This window comes from Triplophysa dalaica, chromosome 9, assembly GCF_015846415.1.
Source record: "Triplophysa dalaica isolate WHDGS20190420 chromosome 9, ASM1584641v1, whole genome shotgun sequence".
NCBI lineage: Eukaryota > Metazoa > Chordata > Actinopteri > Cypriniformes > Nemacheilidae > Triplophysa > Triplophysa dalaica.
In genome coordinates, this window is record NC_079550.1 from 7,339,644 (window position 1) to 7,364,908 (window position 25,265).

General features: G+C 37.1%; 3 protein-coding genes across 3 annotated transcripts in view; 2 read left to right on the plus strand and 1 right to left on the minus strand.

Moving 5' to 3' along the window:
• Positions 1 to 10,256, minus strand: part of LOC130429109 (NACHT, LRR and PYD domains-containing protein 3-like) — a 35,311-nt gene extending 25,055 nt beyond the window's left edge. The window contains exons 1-4 of the mRNA XM_056757475.1: positions 10,133 to 10,256; positions 5,154 to 6,872; positions 2,346 to 2,519; positions 1,668 to 1,841 (exon numbers count right to left, since the gene is read on the minus strand). Coding sequence (XP_056613453.1) covers positions 1,668 to 1,841; positions 2,346 to 2,519; positions 5,154 to 6,872; positions 10,133 to 10,164 — 2,099 coding nt within the window. The 5' untranslated portion in view covers positions 10,165 to 10,256. The remainder of the gene's footprint in view (positions 1 to 1,667; positions 1,842 to 2,345; positions 2,520 to 5,153; positions 6,873 to 10,132) is intronic.
• An 848-nt stretch (positions 10,257 to 11,104) lies between these two features.
• On the plus strand, positions 11,105 to 15,191 carry nars2 (asparaginyl-tRNA synthetase 2, mitochondrial). The gene is made up of 14 exons (XM_056757476.1): positions 11,105 to 11,463; positions 11,543 to 11,652; positions 12,133 to 12,253; positions 12,362 to 12,502; positions 12,640 to 12,720; positions 12,817 to 12,920; positions 13,043 to 13,175; positions 13,271 to 13,369; positions 13,466 to 13,503; positions 13,747 to 13,813; positions 13,958 to 14,095; positions 14,355 to 14,452; positions 14,653 to 14,679; positions 14,765 to 15,191. The coding sequence occupies exons 1-14, from the start codon at positions 11,299 to 11,301 to the stop codon at positions 14,907 to 14,909; spliced, it is 1,467 nt and encodes a 488-aa protein (XP_056613454.1). The 5' UTR covers positions 11,105 to 11,298; the 3' UTR covers positions 14,910 to 15,191.
• A 714-nt stretch (positions 15,192 to 15,905) lies between these two features.
• Positions 15,906 to 25,265, plus strand: part of gab2 (GRB2-associated binding protein 2) — a 49,736-nt gene continuing 40,376 nt past the window's right edge. The window contains exon 1 of the mRNA XM_056757720.1: positions 15,906 to 16,214. Coding sequence (XP_056613698.1) covers positions 16,143 to 16,214 — 72 coding nt within the window. The 5' untranslated portion in view covers positions 15,906 to 16,142. The remainder of the gene's footprint in view (positions 16,215 to 25,265) is intronic.

The window sequence follows — 25,265 nt, forward strand, 5'->3', positions numbered from 1 at the left end:
CCCCTGCTGCCTGAGGCCAAAGAACACGTGGGCTTGGTGGCCTCTTGTTGTAGCGATCTCCCATTCGTCCATTCTACCTGCTGGTTTCCTTTTTGGCTGGTTCATTCTGTCACGGTTTGAATCAAGGAGAACCCAGTTGCAGGCAGACAGATGGTAGAGGGGTTAACACGGGTATTTATTATGAAAACAAGAAACAAAACAAAGACCCACGATGGGGTAAAACCAAACAAACAGAAAACGGGTACAAGACTAACTAACACAATACTGAATTAAACAACACTTGATATAAACTAAACTTAAACACTTACTAAGACGAGGGAACAGGAACAGGAACAAGGTAACAAGAAACAGGCACAACGGCTTAGCATAGAGCTACAAGTACACTGAACAGAATACAGGCAAGGTAAGACGTACAATGAACCAGCACATGACAATGAACACGAGGATGTTTTAAAGGGATACAAATCAATAAAAAAAACAGGTGCAGGGAATAAACTAATTAACACGAACTAGGAAACAGGAGGGTAGGAACGATGACGCAGACCCGAGAGAGAGTATGGTGGCAAATAGGTGCCAAAATCGTCTCTCTCCCACATGAAACAGAGGATCCTGTATGAATGGAATCATGACAAAATGTTTACATTTTATTTTCAACAATGTTCCAGAAAAGTACAATCCGATTTTTCAAGTTTATGCAGCGCATTTCACAGAAGATTGCTTCGCGAACGTGGGAGAGAGATTAAGACCTTTAAGCTTTGGTTAAAAAGGGGGGCCATTCCAACAATTACAACTTCGCTGGGGCTTCAGATTCGCAGCCTTCATTGTAAAAGACTTTGCAACGGACTAACGCAAGTTGAGTTTGTCGTGTGTTTGTAATCTGCAAATGCAGGCAGCGTGCGCAATGTGAAAAAGACAACATAAGTCCTAATAATCAGGAATAATGTTCCAACTAGAGGCAACAAATGTCGTGTTTATAATGTCTTTTCATTTAGTATTTATTTTGGGTTTATTGTCTTTGTTGAGTCACGACCATTCCCTGTGACCATTCCCTGCATTCCCATTCGAGCTTGTTTCTATCTCACACAAACTCTGTATGATGTATATGGTTTTAGTCTTTATAACTTTGTATATAAAATGTAAAACAGTTAGAAATAGTTTTTAACTACTTAACATCATATTGTTTTAATAAAACCTTACCAATCCCTTACATCCTGCTCAAGTCGTGCTGGCAAAGTTTCAAGTAACTGCTTGATCATCTTCATTTTCCGTATCAGATTCGGGATTAATTGATATAAGGAAGTACAGATGATATTTTATCACCTGTCAGTACAATTGAGGAGGGATCTGATGTTCTGAATATGATAAGAGGCGTTACACTTCCCTCCACTCTAGCAGTATTTGACCAATCAATACGCACTGGTTAATTGTCAAATCCTAGCACACCTCGCTTTCAGAGCGATGAGATTTGTGAAAATTGTTCGCGTTTCAGAGAGGCAGGGGCGGGATACAAACATACACGGTATGTGAAAAACTCAGCGTTTTTGAACCCTAAATCGTGAATACACACTACATTTGATCTAAAATAAACTATAATATTTGTTTTAGCCGTGTCATATGTCATATTTTAAGAATAAGATTGCATATAATTAAATGTGGAGTTTTCTTACCCAAGTTGTTGCAGTTTACAGTGCAGATTCTCAAGTGCAGATGACAAATGTTTCACTCCTGCATCACCAAATTGGTTTTCAGACATCTCCAGCTGTTTCAGGTGTGAGGCGTTCGATCTCAGAGCTGAGGCCAGAGTAGCACAACCTTCATCTGTTATACCGCAACCATTTAACCTGTAGAGAAGAATAACATGCTCTTTACAAGATCATTTAAAATAAACAGCCTAGCTCTGCATTTTCTTGTTTTATCAAGTGTTTTTGTCAGTGTGCGTTTAAAAGACCTGCTTTGATACATCTTTGACATTTAAGTTTTAATCATTGAGTCATGACGTAAGTAGGGTTCTGTAGTAATGAGAGACACTTTTGTCTGTAAACAAGTGTAATTTTATTCTCTTTACTTTACAGAATGTATTTTTGAAATGCAGAAAAATAAACTCTACATTTACAAGTTGGCTATAAAATGACATGAAAAACATGTATATTTACTTTACAAAAAAGTTTTTTATGTAATATTACGTTCCTGGTATTTTTTACAGCATAGATTTGACCATGGTGCTACAGTGACTAGGTGTCTAGACACAGTATGTTAGTGAACAGGTGTGTTTTGGTAGCTGTCAATTCATTTCTTTTTACTTTACTGCATTCAGGACTTTATCAGTTTTGTAAAAGAGACTTTACCCCAGAATGTTTAGGTTACAGTGTGCATCCTCCAGTCCAGTAGAGAGCAGCTTTAGTCCTGAGTTTCCTATACTACTGGCCCCTAGATTAATTTCTCTCACGTGTGAAGGGTTCGATCTCAGAGCTGAAGCCAGAGCAGGACAGCTTTTATCAGTGACCTTGCATCCCTGGAGTCTGCAGATGGATAGAAGTGTTTACTTGTCACCTGAATGAATTTGGCAGACATTTTCATTTATAGCAATGGCAGTATTGCTCATTAACAACATTATTAACAACTCTCGACCATATTTGAATGATTTTACATTTGCACTGCTGGCACATGATTGTCGGATTGAATAAATAAATGTTCACGCCATGTGGATATTACTGTATTTACGGGACTTTAACTTGTAAAAAGCCTTCACGTGTTTGATTATAAAAGCTCTGACTCATACCGCCTGACCACTGCAACATCATGCAGAAACTCGTATAATAACGTGACTTTGGAGTAAATTGTAGGTAGGTAGCTATATTTTAATAGTTTTGCTTAATAATACTTACAACCATCATCGGTTTGGATTAGTCCAAGAACTCAAACAGCTCTACTGGTTGTCATATTTAAATCATGATGTGAACGAGCTATAAGTATGGTGTTCCTAGAGCTCAGTGAATGTACTGTATATTAAAAATATGTTACAAAATTGATTTAACTTTCTGAAATCTGCCCCCCTCGTTTCCTTGTTTGATGCAGCTGTGTTCTCTCGTTGTTTTTTCCTTGAATTTCATAATTCTTTTTTTTGGATCATTTTTTTTTGGTGCTCCTGCCATCTAGGTGGCCTTTTAGTTTTTTTCTCACCAGATTCCCCTCTCCTGTGCTTCTGGACTTCCTTGTTTACCTCCTAGTGCCCTGGTCCCTTATACTATCAGCCTCCCTGTTTCCAGAGCTCCTCACAAGTTGCCAGCAACTGCCCTGTCCGTGGCTCTATTGTTCCCCCAGGAAGGCTCCAGTTAATTTCCAGACTACCTGCTCTTCACCATCCCTGTCTAGACCTCAACTCTACCTGGCTGCCTGGCTGTGAAGGCAAACTTCCAGGCTCCTGTCTGCTTGCCTGTTCCCTGGTTTCCAGTTGCGGTGCAGAATTATTCGCCAGATATCCACCTTGTGACTTTATTCAATAAACTGAGTTTCCCTGCAAAAGGAGTCCTTCCCTTTTTGAAATCCTGACGCGGGCAGTTCCTATTCTGAGGATCTGTCAGCCAAACAGCTACCACATCAGAATGAATCGAACTGAATGGCTTATCAGGTTAGTCATAGCCAAAAACATTAATTTTCTGTTTCCTTTAGCTTTAAGTAGGTTTAGGGGCGATTCGCATCTAAAGCACTGCTTTCCCCATTTTTTTCCAAAGCGCCTAGGAGTTTGCACTCTCCTGGCTCTCCTGCTGAGCAACCATGGCCATGCTTGCCGTTGAGATGTGAAAGTATAAACAAAAACATTAAGGTTCCATTCATAAAGCTTTTATAAATGTGTTCATTGATGATTTAAAAGGAATTTACAAATGGATTATAAAGCAGATATAACTGCATAAAAAGGGGGTATTCTAACGAAATACCTGCCAAATAGTGGGCCATTTTAACTTGCATGCTATAAATGCTTAATAAATGTATTTATTTATTATTTATTTGACTCAAATTCAGATTCAAAATGATCTTGATGTTGTTTGCACAGTAGGCTGTCAGATGGAAGACTGTACGGTGTTATGTCGGTTTTTCTTATAATTGTATATTTCATATCTTATGTCACTTTTCAAACAATGTTGGTTTCCTGATCCGTTTCCGAATGTCTTACGGTGCCCTCCGAAATGCCTTCAGATCGTGATGTTTATCCAAAGCGGTTTTTCTTGCTTACAAAGTTAAATTCATCAAGCTTTTGATCACTTTTAGCACTAAATGCACAAAGGTTGTTGTAAACTTGCGTGTTTATGATGTTTTATTGTTGATTCAATTACTTGCAAAACCAGAAGACATTTCTTTATTATTTATTGTAGAAACAGAATGCTTGCTAACAAGGCTACATCTCTGATGTGAATCATACATTTTGAAGTATTGACAGTCTATGAAAGTGCACCATTTATGAAATAAACAATAATAAGAAAAACCAACATAACACCCTACCCAACTATCTCCAGTCTGACAGCCTATTTTGCAAATAAATAATGAATAAACACATTTATTAAGCATTTATAACATGTGAGTTACAAATGGTCACTATTGGGCAGGTATTTCATTGGAATCCCCTTTTATTTACAACTATAACTGCTTTATAATGCATTTCTAAATGACTTAATAATCATTAATGAACACATTTACAAATGCTTTATTAAGGGAAACCTAATGTAAAGTGTTACCGACATATGGATTATATATACTGAAGATACCTCTGCTACTAGATTTATTTATGCTGTAATCATCCGTGTTTCCATCTGCACTGAGCTTGTTTATATTGTTTGTTTGGTTCTTGTCACATTACCAGCGGTCTAGAATGCGGATGTGCATCGCGACCAGGTTTCTCCCTGTTTGAGCGCACTTGACGTGCGACTACACTAAAATGACGAATATGCATTCATAAAAGATGCGAAATGTGAATGCCCCCTTAGACCTTAAATATGCTTTACCTACATGTTCGCAAGACCAAATACATTAAAACATTGCCATGTCATATCCATTAACATGCTATGATGTATCCCGAGTTGTCTTGAATGAACTACTTTTAATTTATTTGTTGCTAAGGAAATAATGTCGGCATGATGACTTTGATAAATAGTACTTACTGAACTGCTTTAGATGTGTGAACCATAGCCATCAGCCTCAGAAGAACTTCATCTGCTTTAGTTTCTTCATAAACAAATTCATTTAATTTAAAAACATCCATCTTCTGCTCTGAAGTCAGCAGAACAAATGCTAATGCTGACCAATGAGATGATGAAAGTCTTGTTTGTCTATATCCTCTGGATTTCAGAAAACGATGCATCACCTCAATTACTGAACGGTCACCCAGTTCATTCAGACAGTAAAGCAGGTTGATGGCTTTCTCAGGTGAAGTGTTTTTGGACTTCTTTTTGATGTAATCAAGTGTTTCTTTGTTACTGCAGAAACTGCTTCCTGTCTGTGTCGTAAGGCCTTGTAGAAGAACCAGATTTGACGGATTTGACTGGCCAAGAAGAAAGCGAAGAAAAATGTCCAGGTGTCCGTTCTTACTCTGTAAAGCCTCGTCGATAGCTCTTTGATGAAGCTTAAACGTTGAAACCTGTTTTACGGTATAGGGTTTTCTTGGTTTTGTAGTTTGAATAAAAGCATTTATGCCTTCATGTATAAAGGAGAGATGCACATATAGTGCTGCGAGATGTTCCTGGATGGTCCGATGAACGAAGCAGAAAGCTTTCCCCTGATACAAGCCAAACTCCTCTATGAAGATCTGAGTGCACAATCCTGAGTACACTGATGCTTCTGCTACATCAATGCCACACTCTCTCAGGTCTTCATCATAGAAGATCAGATTGCCTTTTACAAGCTGCTCAAAAGCCAGTTTGCCCAGTTTGAAGATCCTGTCTTCATAATTCTTCTCATGTTTGATGTTTATCTGGATGATCAGGAAGTGTGTGTACATTTGAGTGAGAGTCCTGGGGATCTCTCCTTCACTCTCTGCTTCACTCAACATTCTCTCTAGAATAGTGGCTAAAATCCAGCAAAACACTGGGATGTGACACATGGTGTAGAGACTCCTGGATGACTTCAGGTGTGAGATGATTCTGTTGGACAGACTCTCATCACGGATTCTCTTCTTAAAGTATTCCTCCTTCTGCGGATCATTGAAGCCTTGTTCCTCTATGACTCGATCGATACATTTAGAGGGGATGAGATCAGCTGCTGCAGGTCTGGAGGTGATCCAGATGAGAGCAGAGGGAAGCAGATTCCCCGCTATCAGGTTTGTCAAAATCATGTCCACTGAGGCTGATTCATTTACATCACACAAGCTCACACTGCTGTGAAAATCCAGAGACAGACGACATTCATCCAAACCATCAAAGATGAACAACACTTTATATTCACCACTGGAGATTTCCATTTCTTTTGTCTCTGGGGAAAAAACATGAATAAGCTCTAGAAGACTGAGTTGTTTGTCCTTCATTAGATTCATCACTCTAAAAGGAAGTGGAAATATGAGGTGGATGTCCTGATTCTCTTTCCCTTCAGCCCAATCCAGAATGAACGCCTGCACAGATACTGTTTTTCCAATTCCAGCGATTCCCTTTGTCAGCGCACTTCTGATGGGTTTCTTGTGTGCAGGTAGAGGTTTAAAGATGTCATTGCATTTGATTGGTGTCTTCTCTATTCTCCTGAATAGTGTTTGAAACGGTCCCACCACATGTTCTTTAGTGATTATTCCTCTTTCAGCCTCTTGCATTGCTATTCCCTCTAACAAGCATGGAGCTTTCTTCATTATATTTGACTTAAATTTTTTTAGGACTTCAACCATTTGGGAACCATTGCTATAAGTACAAAAAAAAATTGCATAAAAATCCTAGGATGATTAATACTTGCTTAGCTGTAAGATTATTAACATTTAATTTTGTAATTATGTTAAACAGTGTAAATAACAATTTATGTGAAGATAAGCACGGACAATAATAAACTGCAAGAAAAGTTTTTTTAATTAAATTGTGTGGAACTTATGTACATGATTAAATTGAGTAATTCCAACAAAACATTTTCAGTGATTGCGCTACGTGCAATTTTGTCTGTAATGTAAACACCAAAACATAAGACTTGAATGTGTGCAGTATGTCTACACAAGAGGGATGGCATTTCACTGTGGCATCTGTGAGGGCTTATACACCAAATATTTGGTGTCAGAAGATCAACTCTGTGCATAATATTAAGCAATCATGCTGTATGGTTTACAGTCATAAGGCTTGTTCGACTTGATGCGGTGGCGCAAGATCCGACAGGTGGATGACATCAAAGGACTGCCAGAATGTTTCGAAAATACACAAAAAGATTTCTTTCGTATTGCTCTCGCCGTACTTTGATGTCATCTGCCTGTCTGATCTTGCGGCGCCGCATCAAGTCAAACAAGCCTTTGCACTTACCTTAAAAATGAGACGGAGAATGACAGGTGACGTGTCAGACAACTAGCTGTCCAGGGGTGCGTTTCCCAAACAACAACGTAACTCGCTGCTTTACCACCGTGAAAAGATGCATCGTTGGGGAAATGAATGATGTACTTACGACTGTTTCATGAAACCGCATTGACTCTGTCGGAGATCCATCGCTTTGAACCAAGTTGGTTCAGCAATTGATGACATCACACAGGTGGTAGAGTAATAACGTCTACTTATAAATATGTTCAGATCGAACTAATGTTTAATTATTGCTGAAAATAACGTACATTGCATTTAGAGACTACATTTGTTGTCTTTTTTTTGTTCTCACTTGTTTTATTCCAAAATGTTTCATTCATTCGCAACTTCCTTCTACCTCACTCCACCCAGGCATTTTCCCAGGCCTCTCTAGAACGGGAAGGTCTCCTCACATGCGCACTTTTCAAAAACAGCACTTAAATACTTTTGAAAAACTAAGACATAAAACAAAATTTGTATATATATTTAGAATTATGGATACAGAATGGACTGCTTGTTCCTTGATTATTTTGCTCAAAAGCATAGCCATAGTGTATGTAAGTCTACATATCATAGTAACAAGGAATATGCATCTATACTGTAACCAAAGCTCGAGACCAGTAATTCCAACCATGCAACTTTGCGATGCTGTTCACTAATGTTCTTTGGAACGATGGTTTCAGGAAAAACTTGAATCGTTAAACTAGGAAGGTATGACAGAATTTGTGACCATATAACAATGCTTTGGGAAACGCACCCCAGTACTGTTCCATCTACCCTTCTTACCTTTTCCGTGAATGTGGTTGTAATTGCCAAAGATTTTCAAACATAAATATATTTGAAAGAATGCTTGTAAACAAACAGTTCTTGGCCACCATTGACTACCAGGAAAAATGACAATGAAAGTCAAAAGTGCTCAAACTGTTTGCTTTCCTACATTCTTCAAAATATCTTTAAATATTAAATATAGTCAATGTTTGGTCAAGAATTGTTTGGTACAAACACTCTTCCAACAGATTTTTACAAATATACAGATTTAGAACAACTTCATGGTGAGTAAATGAAGACAGAGTATTCATTTTTGGGTGAACTGCTCCATTAGGAAGCTTCTTTAGGATTTGTATTATACTGCTTGATTTAACTGTAGTTCCCTTCCCATATGTCTGCAAAAAACAAACATGTTTTAACCTGTTTTCAGAGGTGTCTCTTTCTTTCATGTTTACTGATTGCTTTATGTTTTGATTCCTCACCGTAGACGTATTGTTGGGCTCAGTTGAGTCCGATCTCTCCTCCTGGATTCTGCCATTTAAGAGTAATATGAGTGATATAAATGATATACAAGTACACTTTTTGTTTAAAAACGGTGTATTTTATTCAGTTATTCCTCATACTAATGCTGTAAACAGTAGTTGTTTGCATGAATAATTAACTTTATAATTAAAAGTTATTCTTATTATAATACAATAAACCATTTTTTATTATTACTATTATTATTATTATTATTATAAAAAAGTTTTTTTACTTTGGAATATAAAGTTAATTATAAATCTGAAATTTCCTTTTTATTGTAATTGTTGTATTTAAGGCTAGGGCTAGTATATCAATAATATGATAATGTAATTTTTTTTAACAAAATAAATGAAACATTTGAAAATTAAATAAGAGTGATGACACATTTAGGGCTTCACCTGTGCTTAGAAGTGTATCTATCTTTAAAGCTTAATTGTACTGAGGCACGACCATGCCTTTGTTTGTTAAATAAGTGGTGAAATTAAAATGTTTATGCTGAATTCATCTTCCACGCCAAAACAAAAGTTTCAGATAGATGTAATGCTTTTGTAGCCACAATAAATGAGCTAAACTATTTTAACAATCTGACATTTACTGGCTGTTCTTGCTGATCAGGTTTTGTCACTCTTTCAAGGAAAAAGCAAGCAATCCTAAAACACTAAAAATACAAAATCCTCTTTACATCATACATAATTAATATGCATATTTCTAGGGTAAAATAACCCATCAAACTCTGTCCACTACAGTTTGAGCGCACCAAAAATAATGGGCTGATGCTATGTTTACACCTATGTTTTTTTTTTTTTTATATAATTTAGTAGACGCTTTTATCCAAAGCGACTTACAGTGCACTTATTACAGGGACAATCCCCCTGGAGCAACATGGAGTAAAGTGTCTTGCTCAAGGACACACTGGATGTTTTGATTTACCAGTTCAGTGGTTTAACCCACTAGACCACCATCTCACACAATAGGTTCTCATACAATAGACTTAAAATAACAAGTATGTATTTAAGATACAATTTTACGTAATGCTTTGCTTTGTGCCCCATTCTGTTGTTACACTACATGCAAATGCTAGTCTAATGGCATGTTTTTAAGCTGTTAATTGATGTAAGCACAATTAACAACACAGCAAACTATGGCGTTAGAAATTGGACATAACTAAGTGAGCGTGTAAACACATTGCACAAGCGCGCGCTTTGTTTACATGCTCACATTGTTTTTACCCAATTTCTAATGCCATAGCTAACTTACTGATTTATTTATACATACACAACATTTTTTATTTACAACATTTGCATCACTATTGTAATATATAAGAATAGAAATATACTTACAGTAAATTCTGTCTGGAAGCTGCATCTGCCATTGTTACACAGTAGAACTTAAAAGAGGAATATTTTTGCTCAAGGAAGGATCTTCTTTAATAGTAACTGCACTTTCTACTAGTTCTACTGGTGGCAACAAGTGTAGCAGGGTGTATCAACACACTGTCATACACACACACAGGCGTTTTCTTATGGTATGAGGACATTCCATATTGTTTTTATACAAAGCTATAATCTAACCCACACCCTGACCGTAAAGAAAACGTTCTGTATCTTTACAATTTACAAAAGCTTCATTTATAAGGACATCCCCAAAAGTGGATTTGTCAGGTTTTGCTCATTTTTGGGGCCCAAATTTGTCCCCAAAAATATAGTTAACCTGTAAGTGGATACACACACACGCTAATGTAAACTTATACATTTCAAGCTGTTCTAATGCTATTCTGACCCTATTCTATAAGTTATACATTTTCTTTTTATTTTCTATTATTTTTATTTCTATTGTTTATTTTATTTGAAAATGTATTCATCAAAAATGGATATGTAAATGCAAAAGGAAATACAAATAAAATTCACGAAGTACACACACACAGTATTTCACACAATGTAACACACAAAGAATTATGGGCAAATATTTTTTTCATATATATGTTAATATAGTAAAACAAAGTTTTTGACCTTGTTTTCAGATTGTGGTTTGGTTTCAGGCCGACTGTATTTACCATAATGCATAACGCTATTAATTTATATATATGCATAGAATGAATTATTACGGAAGCTGACTAAAGCATCTTATTCTTTAAAAATGTATTTTTAAATGTTAAACTAACAATTATTATCAACACATTTCTGTCTGTGTGCCCTGTTAAATAATTATTTTTGAAAACAATACTATCGGTGTGTACAGTGCGCATGTCAAATTTGAACCAATGAGATTCTCCCAATGATTACGTAGGTCATGACGTTTTCCGGTTTCAGGAAGCGTAGGAGAGCAACGTGAATGTCAAAACAGAGACAGACAGACTATTGTGAATGCTTTTTATAATTATACATTGGCGCAAATACGTTACGTAACTGGACGTAAACTGCGCTTCTATCCGGAAAGCAATCCGGAGGAGGACGATTGAGTAAATCTCTTGAATCGTGTCGTTTTGCTGCGCTTGCTCTCAGCTTTCATGATACCCGTCACATTACTTCGGATTCCTGCTTTGTCCACATCTTTATTTTGTCGATGTGGTGCATCATTGTTTCAGCTACAATGTAGGCGCATGATCTCCAAGAAAACGAGGATATGTGACATACTCAAAAGCACACACATAGGTTCAGATGCTAGAGTACAGGTGAGTCATCTCAACACTTTCATTACAAAACATTCTTGATCTTTTATATTCGTGTTTAATATGCATGCTTCCTCTGCAGGGATGGGTTCGATCTGTCAGACCACAGAAAGACAACCTCTTCTTACATGTCAATGATGGAAGTTCATTGCAACCTCTTCAGGTGGTTGCCAGCTCACATCTGAACACCAGGTGCTTTTCTTCTCAAGTGCATTTGATACTTAAATGTCTATGAATTTCATCTGACGTGTTCAGATTTGTTTAATAATAATGTTGACACGGACATGCACATGCAGTACAAACTGACCAAAAAAGTTGGACAATTGCACCAAAGTTAAGAATGCATGCAATGGTATTAGAAAACATAAATACATTTGAATTAAATAACATACATGGCAAAGTAAATGTTTAATTTAAGTTTTCAAATGATGTAAAGCAATAGATAAACTATTAACAAGTGTTTTGATTATTTCTGATTGTCAAATGGGTATTGCTCAAAATGGCCAAAAAACTTTTTAGAGCGAATCATTATTGTTAAAAATTTAAGTTTGCCCTCTTTAATATTTTTGTTACCTATAGTCTAAACACTTCCTTTACATTTTTTTATTTATCTCACTTATTTCAAATAGAGGTCTTGGTCTGTGTCTTGATATATTTTCCCTTCTTGTCAAGAGACCTCACATTTGGCTGTGCTGTTGATGTCACGGGCACATTGGAGAGGAGTCCTAACAAGAAACAAAATGTGGAGATACACGCTCAACATATTAAAGTGGTCGGGGAATGTGACCCTGTTGTGAGTTTTGATATCAGATATTGATTAATCAAATACATGGGAGGGCTTTTTATAAGGCTGAAGAATTGTGACAACACTTGCAATAATAATCTCTTATGTATGATCTAGGAATTTCCTTTCAAAATCAAAGAACGTCATTCTCTGGAATACATCAGACAGTTTCCTCACCTCAGATGCCGAACAAACGCCTTCAGCTCTCTGCTCAGAATACGCAGTGAAGCGACAGCTGCCATACAATCATTTTTCAGGGTACGTGAATATTAATGACCATGTTTCACGAAATATTAAATGTTGCCAATTTCATGTCCATGCTATTGTCAACTCTGTACGATCTGTATATACACGTGTGAAGACTTGTCCTGTAGATGTTATTTGTGATGTTCCAGGATAATGGATATGTGCACATACACACACCAACAATCACCTCAAATGACTGTGAGGGTGCTGGTGAACTCTTCCAAGTCGAGGTACCCAAAAAAACTTAAGCATTTTTACATAAAAAAATTAAGTCATAAAAAAGCTTAGCCTAAATAATATCTTTCATTGTCTTGTTCTTTCTTAAGCCTGCAGGGGATAAAAAGGGTTCAGATGACCCAAACCCACATTTCTTCTCTGTGCCAGCTTATCTAACAGTATCAGGCCAGTTACAACTGGAAGTGATGGCAGGGTAAAGATGCATTTTTATCGTTTAATAAAATTCACTGATTTATTATGTTTGTTAAAAAAAACAAGTATTTTTGTTGAATTTTGTGGTAACCATTTTGGTAACAAATTGTTGGTCTGATTTAGGGCTTTTTCAGCGGTATACACCTTTGGTCCTACATTCAGAGCAGAGAACTCTCAAAGCAGAAGACATCTGGCTGAGTTTTACATGGCAGAAGCTGAAATTGCCTTTACTGAATCACTAGAAGATATTATGAAGGTATGAAGGGATTCCTTACTACTCGGTAACAAACATGCACTATTACAGCAAATGAATTAAAAAAATATTTTGAAGCATTTTTTTCCATTTTCCAGGTTATGGAGAACCTGTTTAAGGCCACCACGGAGCATGTGCTGTCCCGTTGTGCTGATGATGTTGAATTGTTTCACAAATACATTGCACCAGGACACAGAGTACGAGAAAAAACACTATTGTTCTTTATAAAAGAGAGATTTTGTTTTTAATTTCTCAAGCCCTAATGGATATTTAACTTTTCTTTATGTCCTCAGGACCAAGTGGATCTCATAATGAAAAGAAAGTTTCATGTGTATGTATTACATCTCAACACGTTTTTTAATCTTTATTTCGTTAATTTCTTTAAATATGATATGAATGAAAACCTTTTTTAGGGTATATAAAATCACAAGTAATAATCAACCCCCCAAAAAAATCGAAATAATATTTGTGTACGTATTAATATTAATGTGAGGTCACTTTTAATTTTGCTTATTTTATACAATTTTTTTATTAATTTGTAGCAATGCATTAATACAGTTGTTGCTTTCCTCAGTATATCATACACTGAAGCGATAGACATTTTGAACAACAGTTCAGAGAACTTCACATTCAGCACTGAGGTAAGTGAATAACACTATCTTTATCTGTATATTAAGCTTAAATGGTTTATTTAACTACTAGAGCTTTGACCTGTCTTTAGAAAAATGAATTTTTTTATAAAAAATTATTTATTTTTCTTTTGCCGTTCCCCTTCTTTTCTCTAGTGGGGCTGTGATCTTCAGACAGAACATGAGAAGTTTCTAGTGAAACACTGTGGAAATGTCCCGGTCTTTGTTGTCGACTATCCCTATGACTTAAAGCCTTTTTATGCCAGAGACAACCAGGACCAGCCTCGCCACACTGTGAGAATGAACTCTCAGTACTTCTCAATGTTTTCCATATGTGGACCTCTTACTGTATGCGCTTCAGTTTTATATCAGTTTTTCATAGTCCAGCTGCTTTGAGTGAAATTGTGAGCAGAGACAGATTTGAAAAATCACAGAGTGACAAGAGGAGGGTGTAGAAATGTAGAAAATTGACTTGGTTTTAAGTCACAAATAACTTTTCTTTAATTTTCACCTTTTTGCTCCGTAAGTTCTTGGTGTTGATATTTTTGGACAGGCAGCTGCAGTGGACCTCTTGGTGCCTGGGGTCGGGGAGCTTTGTGGTGGATCACTGAGAGAAGAAAGGCTTGAACTTTTAAAGGGTCGACTGGCACGGTATTAGCACTATTTTACGATTTAAGTCACAAATGACAACACGCACATAAAATATACTTCTCGCATTTATTACATAGTCACCTGACCTGAGAAAGACTTAGAACCATTGAGAAAAATGATTGAAATGAACTTGTGGTGCTCTTTCATCAATTCCCAAACTACGCTCGATTACATCATTATTATTGTCTCATATTTAACAGGGCTGGATTGGAGGAAACGTATGCATGGTAGGTTCATGAGAACTATTCATGATTTCTGACCATGTTTTTATCGCATTTAATCAAAGTACTAATCAAGATCTCTGATTGGCAGGTACCTGCAGTTGCGAGAGTTTGGCTCCACCCCACACGGGGGTTTCGGGATGGGCTTTGAGAGGTACCTGCAGTGCATTCTGGGAGTTCACAATATCAAAGATGTGATTCCATTTGCAAGGTTTTCACACTCCTGCCCTCTCTGAAACTCTATTCAATTTAAAAAAATGTGCTTTGTAAAGTGTATTGTTATTGACACCATTGCTTTAGTGGAGTAACTGAGGCAGTTTTTGGAAACATTCTTTCCATTATGTATAGGAGAGGATAGTCCAATATCACTGGCTTCTAAAAATGTAAAACATGACTGATCTGTTATGAAACTTTGTTTGATATATATTTGAATATTTATGACCAAGACTGCAAAATGTACTTTTATAATGCAAAAAAAAACACTTAGGACTTCAAAATAAATTCTCTCTGTGGTAATATCCTGGACTCATTTTTATTTAATTATATATAAAATGTATTATTTCAAATACTTACTAATTATCTAAGCAAATTTTAGGGCATGTACAGTATGTACTGCATACATTATTTGTTTTTAAGGGTTTGCGAATATCTAAGGACACAATTGATAATTTTTTGGAAGATAGCATTAATAGTTATTATTATTAACATGTACTTTAGTCTCTATAAACAGTTTATTTTAAAGTATACTGTAGAGTATCTTATAAGTAGTTTTGCATTCACTAAATCTGTCCCCTAGATGGCGCCTTATGGCTGTTTTTATTGCCGATACGTGACTCGGGCACAACGTGCCTCTACTGTGGCTACTTTAATTACAGTAAATGTAAGACTTTGTTTTCTTTATTCAAATAATTCTGTACACTTACAGACTGAAATAAATGTACAAAAAAGTACACAACGAGTATAATAAAAAACAGCTTTTCATTTGAACACAAGCAACTTGAATAAAAGTTCATACAGAACTCAGATTTCATTCAAAATATGAATATAAAGAGTTTGATTGAACAGTGCGTGCGACGTGACATCCACGTGTGTTTCATTGTTACTTTGCTCATCCCTACACACGCGCGCGCGCGTCCCGTCCTTTCGGTTCAGTGGGCGTGGTGTGTGTGCGTGTGTTTGAGTGGGAAAACAAACAGCAGACAACCAAAATCACTTCCTACAACACAGCGGTTACTCCTCCTCATCCTCCGTCCTCCGTCTCTCGTAGGTTGTTTCCCGACTCTTGTAGTATTGACACTCGGCACAGCCGCTCCGCGCACTGTGCCCATCACCGCTAAATGACGCACCGCTGCAGCACAGCGCGCTTTACATCCACATTATTACAGCGTAACGTGCGTTCAACATAAATGGACCCGCATCACCTCAGGACTTCAGAGTGATATTAACAGCGGCGAGTGTGCTTTTCTAAAATGAGTGAAGGGGAGATCATCTGTCAGGGCTGGCTGAGAAAGTCTCCACCCGAGAAGAAACTGCGGAGATACGTGAGTGCTTTGCCATGTTATAACTGTTGAGTGCGCTGAAACAGTGATGAAGAAGGCTGTTGTAAACTTAAGCGAGCCGTGTTTGCATGCTTGTATTCTATACATCTCTCTGAAAGAAAGTTCTTGTTGGGGAGTTTTAGTTTATAAACGAAAAACAAATGCACTGTTTTTAATATCAATATGAGCTGAGTTTCCCATACAGTATAATGCCTATACACTGTAAACAATGAGATTACGCAAACAATTCTTATCGAAATGTGCTTTTGTTGTTTTTGTAGGCTACTTGCTTAAAGGCATCGCTTGGTTTCAATAGTGACATATTTAGTTGTAAATGGTCAAATTGTTTGTTTTGGGTGATACACAGAATGCGTCTGTCATTACTTTATTCATGTCCATCCTAGCAGGTGCGACCAATGTTACCCCAGCATTGTGCCTTTTTTCCTGCCGATGTGCACTGTAAGAGAACGCGTTAAAATCGCCATCATTTCAACTTTTACATTCAACATTAGCACTAATAATACCTGCTTTGTCATGAGATTATAAAAGCATTATAATCTGGATTTAATTGGAAGTGATGAAGTTGTGCACAATGGGGTTTAAAGACACCGCAGAGACACCGTCTGTCTCCTAATTCTGTTTTGGACAGCTGGCTACACAACTGTTACTACTAAAAGGGCAGAAACTGTTTACTGCTTGGCTTTCATTTGATATCGGCTTGTTGAAGCCAGTTGCTGCATTATTGTTAACTATAGTTGGACCTATAAATCCACACATCCTGCTTTTTGGGGGAGTACAGTGTTTGCCGGACCAGATAATGCACCCCGCCCCGATGCTAGATCTCATAAATACAGCTGTCTCATGTTTATCTACAGTGTTGCGTTACCCGACTCTCCATCCTCCTACCTAACTTTGCCATGATGTCATCTCACTCCCTTTCGCCTTCTCCCCGGTTTTCTTTGGGAGAGCCCGTATCTGTGTGTCCTCAGCTTCACACATGCTAGGTCATTTCCTCATTGTCTTCCACATAAAGCAGCCCTGTCTTATGTAGGGCTCCACAGGAACTGCTCATGTCAAAATAAGTGGGCAGCTGGGGCTGAGAGGAGGAAAAACAGACATGTTTACCTTTTAGCCGAAGGTCAGTACTCCTTATATTAAAAAATAGCACGGTATTAAAGGGGAAGTTCATCCAAATATGACACAACTGTTGACTGGACTGCCTAATATTGTTCTGAGTAACACAAAAGTAACGCATGTAGAGGCCATGCAGCATCCGTTTATAGTGACCAGCCTAGCACACAAAGCACCATACATGTTTCATGAAAGTAGGCCATGTGATGTAAGCGCTGTTTTCAACATTTGCATTTATTGATTTAGAACTGCTTTTATCCAAAGCAGTTTACAAATGTGAAGGCATTCAACATTTTGTCGAAGGAGCCAATAATAGGGGTTGGACGAATAAAGTTTTCAACGTCCTCAGAGCTACCTGGTTTTTCTGGAGGAACCGAGCACAATCGTTTTATCGGACGGGGCGTGACCGCCGTTTTTAAATGCAGATTATCATCAGTGTCCTATATTTTTATCGGTTCTTCACACAAAACTGTTCCTATGGTGTTCACTAAAGGAAAGTCTAGTAAAATTTTATTTCTAGAAAAATACCTACATTATTTTTGATCAGTACTTTAGAAAATACTAGCGAAGCACCGATACAAAATACTTTTTAAATGATTACATACTGTGTCCTTTAAGTTGACACGTCCTTTTTTATTGGTTAGATATTTGCAAAACTGAAGATAACTAACAATAATGATTTATGGCAAAAAAGAAAAATCACAAATTATGGAGATACAAGGTTTCAGAAGGACAGCAGCGATATGCTGCAGTATACTATAATAAATACTCTAATGCTACATGTATTACTACATTGGTAATAAAAGCTAATACTGCAGTCTTTTCTCATTTTGGATATAATAAAAAAGTAAATGAGAGATTTGCTATATTGTATTTTTAATTAGAAGTCCCAAAATGTCTCTCGAATTGTCCCTGAAGGAATTGCGAAGGTGAGGTAGTTGGACATTCAGCAGATGTTCTTGAATTGAATAGACAGGACAGGGAAAGCCTGTGTTCAGAGGACTAATCGTCCCATCTAAAAATTCCTTTCACTTAACCAGGCTGGTGTTGGACAATGATGGCTATTTAGTGTCTGAATTGTGGTCATCTGACATTAAGACATCCTAATATAGAGAGATATTTTAGGCAGCTGCTGATTTCAGCATTCGTTTCCATTAGGAAGGTGTTTTCCGGCTAGAGAAACGTTCGAGTTTTGGCGGGTTAATAATTGATAGGTTTTTTTGTCTTCTTTTTCCACATTTGTTTTGGATTCAAATTGGATTTTCAACGGGCGGTCCAGTTGGCTGTTTTCCTATGAATAGCTCAAGTCATACCAAAACAAACGTAATAACCGAATGATATCAGGATTTAACAGTCACTAACAGTCACAATAACAGTCACTAACAAGTGACTGTTCTTGTACTAATCAGCCTCAACCATCAAGAGATGAGTAATAAGCTCCGCCCATTGTTAAATCTGATCGGTCCAAAACTATCATTAATGTCTAACTGTATATTAAACATGAAATATGTTCTGAGATTGTGCGACTGTAGTACATCACAGAGCAAATTGATTGTTGCTGGAGCCATCGCAGTCTTGTGTCTGGTTCAGACAAGATGTACCAATCAATCACGGAACCCGTTTTGGACCGATCAGATTTAACAATGGGCGGAGCTTATTACTCATCTCTTGATGGTTGAGGCTGATTAGTACAAGAACAGTCACTTGTTAGTTAGTTGTGTCACGCCTTGTTGAGAAACGTAAAGATTGTAAAACTGTATTTTCTAATTTAGTACTCAAGTCCCTTCATTTCAAAACGAAACGTTTAGATAATTATTATAATCTGAGTTGGAAAGAGCAACATTTTAGTGCTTTTGTTTGCTGTGCACGAATTCAGTTGTATTTAAAGTGGTGCAGGTAAATACACGCTTTAGAAGGTATATCCCTAACGTCGATCCTGTCATGTAAATCATATGCAAATACACAAGGCAAACACTCGGGGCAGTTACAGCCCTGTAGCAACAGTTGGAAACTGACGTAGTAAGTGTGCCTAAGCTGGTTTTGACCTTTCTGAGAGAGTCCTCTTTATTTACGGAAGTTTTCATAATTCTTTTAATCGAAATTGATATTTCTGTTTGTGAAGAGACAGTGTTTGTTGCTTTAGTTCAAGCATGAAAGCAAATGAGCAACTGAGTCCTCATATACAGCATCAGTCCCATCAACCCCCTGCTTTCTTTTTTATCAGATGGAACGTTCTGTATTTCCTGGTTCTTTATAACGTATTTCACAAAGATGATGCTTGAGACAACCCATGAAAACAAATGTTGATTAGTTATTCCACATCACATGCTTCTGAATACAACATGAGTTTATACTGTGCTTTATCAATACATTACTTGGTGGTACACATTGCATTTTTTACTTTAATGTATTATAAAATGAATACTAAATTATATATTTTTTATGAAATTTAGGAAGTGATGTATTTTACTTTTTCTTGTTTATTTTTTCATTGTTTCTTTCTTTCTTGTTTGTTTGTTCATTTTTTTTTCATTTTCTCTTTCTTTATTAATTTGTTTGTTTGTTTGATTTATTGTTTATTCTTTCTGTCTTCCGTCCTTGTGTATTCATTGTTTCTTTCTTTATTAAATTATTTATTCATTGTTTCTTTCTTAGTTATATTTGTTTACTCATTAGACTATAATCTATCTCAAGACCCACTAAAATATATAAACTTTGAAAAAAAATATATATATTTTAGTAGAAAATTATTTTATAAAGTAAAAGTATAGATGTAATTGGAATATATTTATGATGAAATATAAAAAACACTGTCATTCATTGGACTTATGTTTTGTCATTTACCCGAACAGACAAATGATTTTGGGTACCAACCCCTTTATTACAACATTATCAAATAAGCTTGATGGCCTTTCATCTCGGACATATTCTTCATGCTTTAAATCACTTTATGTACTTCTATCAGTAAGATTTGGTCATTTTCATGTGTAACCTGTGAAGCCTCAACAAAAGCTGTCACTTCAGACCACAATAAAACCTCAGGTCGGAAATGGACGGACAAGTCTGGCATTTCCCACCCCGACTTCTCACTTCCCTTTCCTACAACTGCCATTGGCTTCCTCTGTGACCATTGTCATTCAAATCTGTTTATCCTATTACACTTTCAAAAAGTTTCTATGTGTTTCTGTGCAGTAGTAGTCAAAATAACTCTACTGTGCGAGTCTGTGTGTGTAACATGAGTCTTCGGCAGCAATAGCAGTAGTTGGCACCACCCACTCTCCTGGTTCTGATCTGACCTCACCATCCAAACATCTGTTTGCATAATCCATCGCTACATTCCTGCATGATCATATCGGGAGAAGGTGACTGCCGCCTGATCACTCCCTACTGTGAACTAGTAGTCTCGAACTTGTATCCTCGGTGTGCGTGTGCATTGGCCTGTTGTAGTGTTTGTATGTGTGTAGGTGGGGGTCTGCATGTTTTGAGAGCAGACACACACACACACAGTTGCCGTCTGTGCTGGTGTTTAGCAGTGGGGTGCTGGGAAGTCTTACCATCGAAGGTCAGCAACGGCACCTCCCAGTTCCTGCTCTGACAGACAGACCAACACATTCTCCTTGTTCTGCATCATGTGACATCAGATTTGTCCTCAATACCAAAATTGCAGACAGCTGCATGTCCTTAAAGTTCTCAGTTCAGAGACATGCACTTACAGTGTCTGTTGCATACTCGGATGTATGCGTTTTGATTGCTATTCTTATGCTTTGATCAACATCCATGCAGAATACCCTAGCAACCACCTAGTGATGCCCTATTAACTACGCAGAACACGTTAGAAATGATCTCATAATGTTCCAACAAGCACCCAGAACACTTTAGCAACTTCCTAGTAATGTCCCACTCAGTCCACCCTAGCTATCCCCTAGCAGTAGCAACCATGCATAACACCCTAGCAACCACCTTGTAATGTTCCATGAATCCCCCGGAACACTCTTGTAACCTCAACATGCCCTAACAAACACTCAGAAAACCCTAGCAACCACCTAGCCATGCCCTAGCAACCATGCAGAACACCCTACCAACTACCTTTGCCCGTACAAGCGCCTATATCACCCTAGTAAGCGCCTGATAATGCCACAACAACCAGCCAGAATGGCCTAGCAACCACTCAGAACACCCTTTAATCTATGCAATGATGTGGTTGTGACACATTTTTTTCGTACTTTTACTTGGTTAATAGAAAATCTAATTAATTAAAATCTTATACAATTAATCTTATTCACAATGTACAGTAGATGTACTCAACTATTACTGTCCACTCATTTTCTTACTTTATAGAGGGATGAGTTAAAATGACATCACTTATCCACAGTGTTCTTCCTTACAAATCCTCACATTCAAAACTATTTCTTGACCTCTTTTGTGGCAGGAAATTACAATGAGCATCTTTAAATAGTAAATAACCCCAGCCTTCTGCATGTCCTGTGTATCTACCTGTTTGTGTTATGAGCTGAACGCTCGGCAGCAGCAGTAGCATGTTCCAGACTTCCTGTGGATGGCACCTTCAGGAAATGTTCAGCACTGGCTCTCATGAGGAGGGGAAATGAGTGGGATGTTTGGGGTTTCATGTGACTTTTTTCAACTCTGCTGTTTTCAAAGCGATGAAACAAAGTGTCTGTTTTCAACACAAGAAATCAAATCCCATTGATAGTGAACCTGTGACTTCATTGAGTGTCACACATTTAAAGAATAGATTCTGGCCATAAATATACTGTTTATATATTTGACTTTTCTAAAAGGGAACACAGTTTCGCTGTTACGAAACTGTGTTATTATTAATTTCCCGACAATTGGTAAAGGCTGTACTGAAATAAGGCCAGATGTTATTTAAAAACTCCATTTGTGCTTGTGTTATAAGCTAATTCACAACCGGGTGACACGCATTTAGGTCATGTGCACATACTTTTCCCTCTCCAATTTCACAAAGTATGCTGACTAATTTTGTGTAACTAATTAGGTATAACAAAATGTAACTTAATGTAACTACATTAAAAGCTAAAAATTAATTTGATGTTAAATGAATGGTATTTTGGGAAATAAAATTAAGAAATCTATTGTTTTGCTCACAATCCTCCACTCCAGACAAACATTTTAAAGTTTTGTAGTGTGACAGCACAAAACTTTATGACAACTAATAATCCACAATGATTCAATCTGAATCTCACATGATCGTATTTAATGCCTCGGATGTAAAAGTAGAGGGGGTTTATTTTTTAATACACAATAAATTAAGTGACCATTTAAAATGTTAATTTAATCGAATGATAAAATTTCATTTTTTGATCTTTTCCTAAATACATGTACAAACTTGTCTGTTTTATTGCTCAAATTTGAATATGAACTTGTTTTCTGGGCATTTGTGTATTTGACATCTGAAAAAATCTAGAGCGAATTTTATGTTATTTTCACCTGTCTCTCCAGTTTTTAATTTCCTGCAAATAGAAACTAGATTATTATTTAAAATTTGGGAGAAATATTGTAAGTAGTTTATAGAATAAAACTAAAATCATCATTCTACCTAAAAACATAGCTAGAAATATAGGGAATTCAGAAAAACAAAAAACAATTTTTAAAATGGTCTCTTAATTTTTTTCTGTGTCTGAATATGGTAAAGTTCCCCTGAACCGGACGTTGCGATCGTTTTTTCTTCTTTGTATTTTTACGCATTTCTGAGTGAAATTGAATTTCTAATGTTAAAAAGGTGGGCGTGACTTTCGTCTTTTTCTGCAGCCTGGTGAATTTTGAAATGGAACTTGCAGCAGACTGACAGTTAAAGGGGAGGAGTTAACGGTTGCTCCGCCCAAGCCGTCAAAATTAAGTTATTTAAGATAGATAGTCATTACAGGAAGGAAGTGCATTTTCAGAATTTATGTTAAGATTATGAGGGCACATGAGTTTTAAAAAGAGAATGACCCACATTGATAAACTATTTACAATAAACACTGCAATATTTCATTTTCTATTTCACTGGGACTTTAACGCTTATTTAAATGCATGATAACTTTTATTGGACTAATCATAATAGCTTACCTAACCTCTGTAGCAAAAAATTAACATATAGCCTAGTTATATACATTCTGTATACATACTGTACGTGTTCCGCATTTATTTGACTAACCAATAAATGTCTAAAATAAAAAGATTCTTGTTGTTCATTCTCTCCATTGCTTACTCCAGCTTTAATCCTCCTAGTAGCATGGCCTTGTAAACAAACGGTGTTGTAAGGTTGCCAAAAGGTTTATATGCTCTCAGCTCTCCTACTTGTAGGTCGCTTTGGATAAAATGTATGCCAAATGAATAAATGTAATAAATGTATGTGTAGTTCTAAATCATTGAATCATTTCTGAAAATCAGTTATGTTACAATCAGTCGAACAAACTGATTCAACAATGCATTCATCACTCAAAAGTGTTTACAAAAGTTCAAGCATTTTTGTAAAATAAATATATGTAAAATATATAAGAAATGCTTTCAAATGTTTAAAACTCAAATATACTGAGAAATTTCAAGCTGTCCTTCCCAGCTCTATCGACTGATTGCTAAAACGACCCTCATGACCTTCCATTCACATCCCGGAAAAATTGGCTTAGTCATTCAAATCCCCAATGTTCTCTGTGTCCCAGCACACCAGTCCTCAAGAGATTTGTCAAGATCTATTAGTCGATGACGCTCCGAGATTATGAGCCTCATTACCGTAGGGCTTTTTATGGAAACTGATCATTAAAACATTTGTCTGTTTTGACAGTCGAGGGCACCGTTACAGGTGATGTCATCATATCAAGAATGACGTGTGATTGGACGAGTGCCCGCATGTGTGCGGCAGATGACAGGGGTCACATGATAAAGATGGCCATGCTTTGATTAAAAGTGTTTCATGCTGCTTGGTCATGATGGGGGAGGAGCTACATCAGCGTTACTCCACCTCTACTTTAGACGCTGTTCCGAGACAAAGCCGCAGTTTCTTATCACGGGACGGCGTGAAATACTCACCCCCAAGCAAGTGACTAAAGCGTGGTGAAAATAGGAAAATATTCACATTTCAAAGTGTTTGTATTTCTTTCCTCATTCTCATGTAGGTGCACATCATCGTGATCATATCCGTCAAGGACACTATGATTTTGAGCACCTTTAAAACTTGTAATAAGTTCTCATTGTTTTGGGTCTCGGGCTGTTGATGCGTTAATGAGTCTGGTTGTAAAAACAAAGCACTCTGATCCTCTCCACAGCTTAGGTTAAATCATTATCACCCACCGGTGAAATGCAGAGGAGGCCTGTTGCATTTCTCTGTGTGTACATCAGTTCACACTCTCTTGATGGACGGCGTACTCATTCTTGTGACTGTAATGCTGTAACAGAATGAAATTCAGTTGTTTTATCCACATTTTGAGTAAAGCCAAGTTCTTCAGATGGCTCATGTTAAACACCCTCAACATACCAAACACCACATGCACCAATTGGTTAACATTGAACTAGTCTAGCAGTTTAGGGTGTTGCTGTAGTTGTCTCTGTGTTAGCACAGTCTAGGGTGTTTGGGGTGGTTTGACAGATGTTGTCGGATTGTTTTTATCTAGCTGCTCTCTGTTGGAAAACCACTAAAATCTTTAACTTGCTAGTTTAAATGTCTGCCAAAAATTAAAAGTCCAATCGCTTCAAAGAGCACCCCTTCTGAAAGAATCAGGATGTTTTGAGTACATCATGTTAGGGTTGCCAGGCCTGCTGTTTTTAAGCAGAATCTGGTTACTTTTTAACTCTGCCTGCAGATTGTTTATCGCTCTTGCAGGTTAAAGCTGTCATGCAATAATTTCCAAGAAAATGTCCAACAATGCACCACAGTGAGAAAATATGTGCTTTAGGGATGGGGGT

Excerpts from the sequence above, each read along its gene's own strand:
- nars2 (XM_056757476.1), top strand. The coding sequence starts at position 11,299 with ATGATACCCGTCACATTACTTCGGATTCCTGCTTTGTCCACATCTTTA. Across the intron at positions 12,503-12,639 it reads CCATACAATCATTTTTCAGG|GATAATGGATATGTGCACAT; the intron begins GTACGTGAATAT and ends GTGATGTTCCAG. Across the intron at positions 12,921-13,042 it reads CAACTGGAAGTGATGGCAGG|GGCTTTTTCAGCGGTATACA; the intron begins GTAAAGATGCAT and ends GGTCTGATTTAG.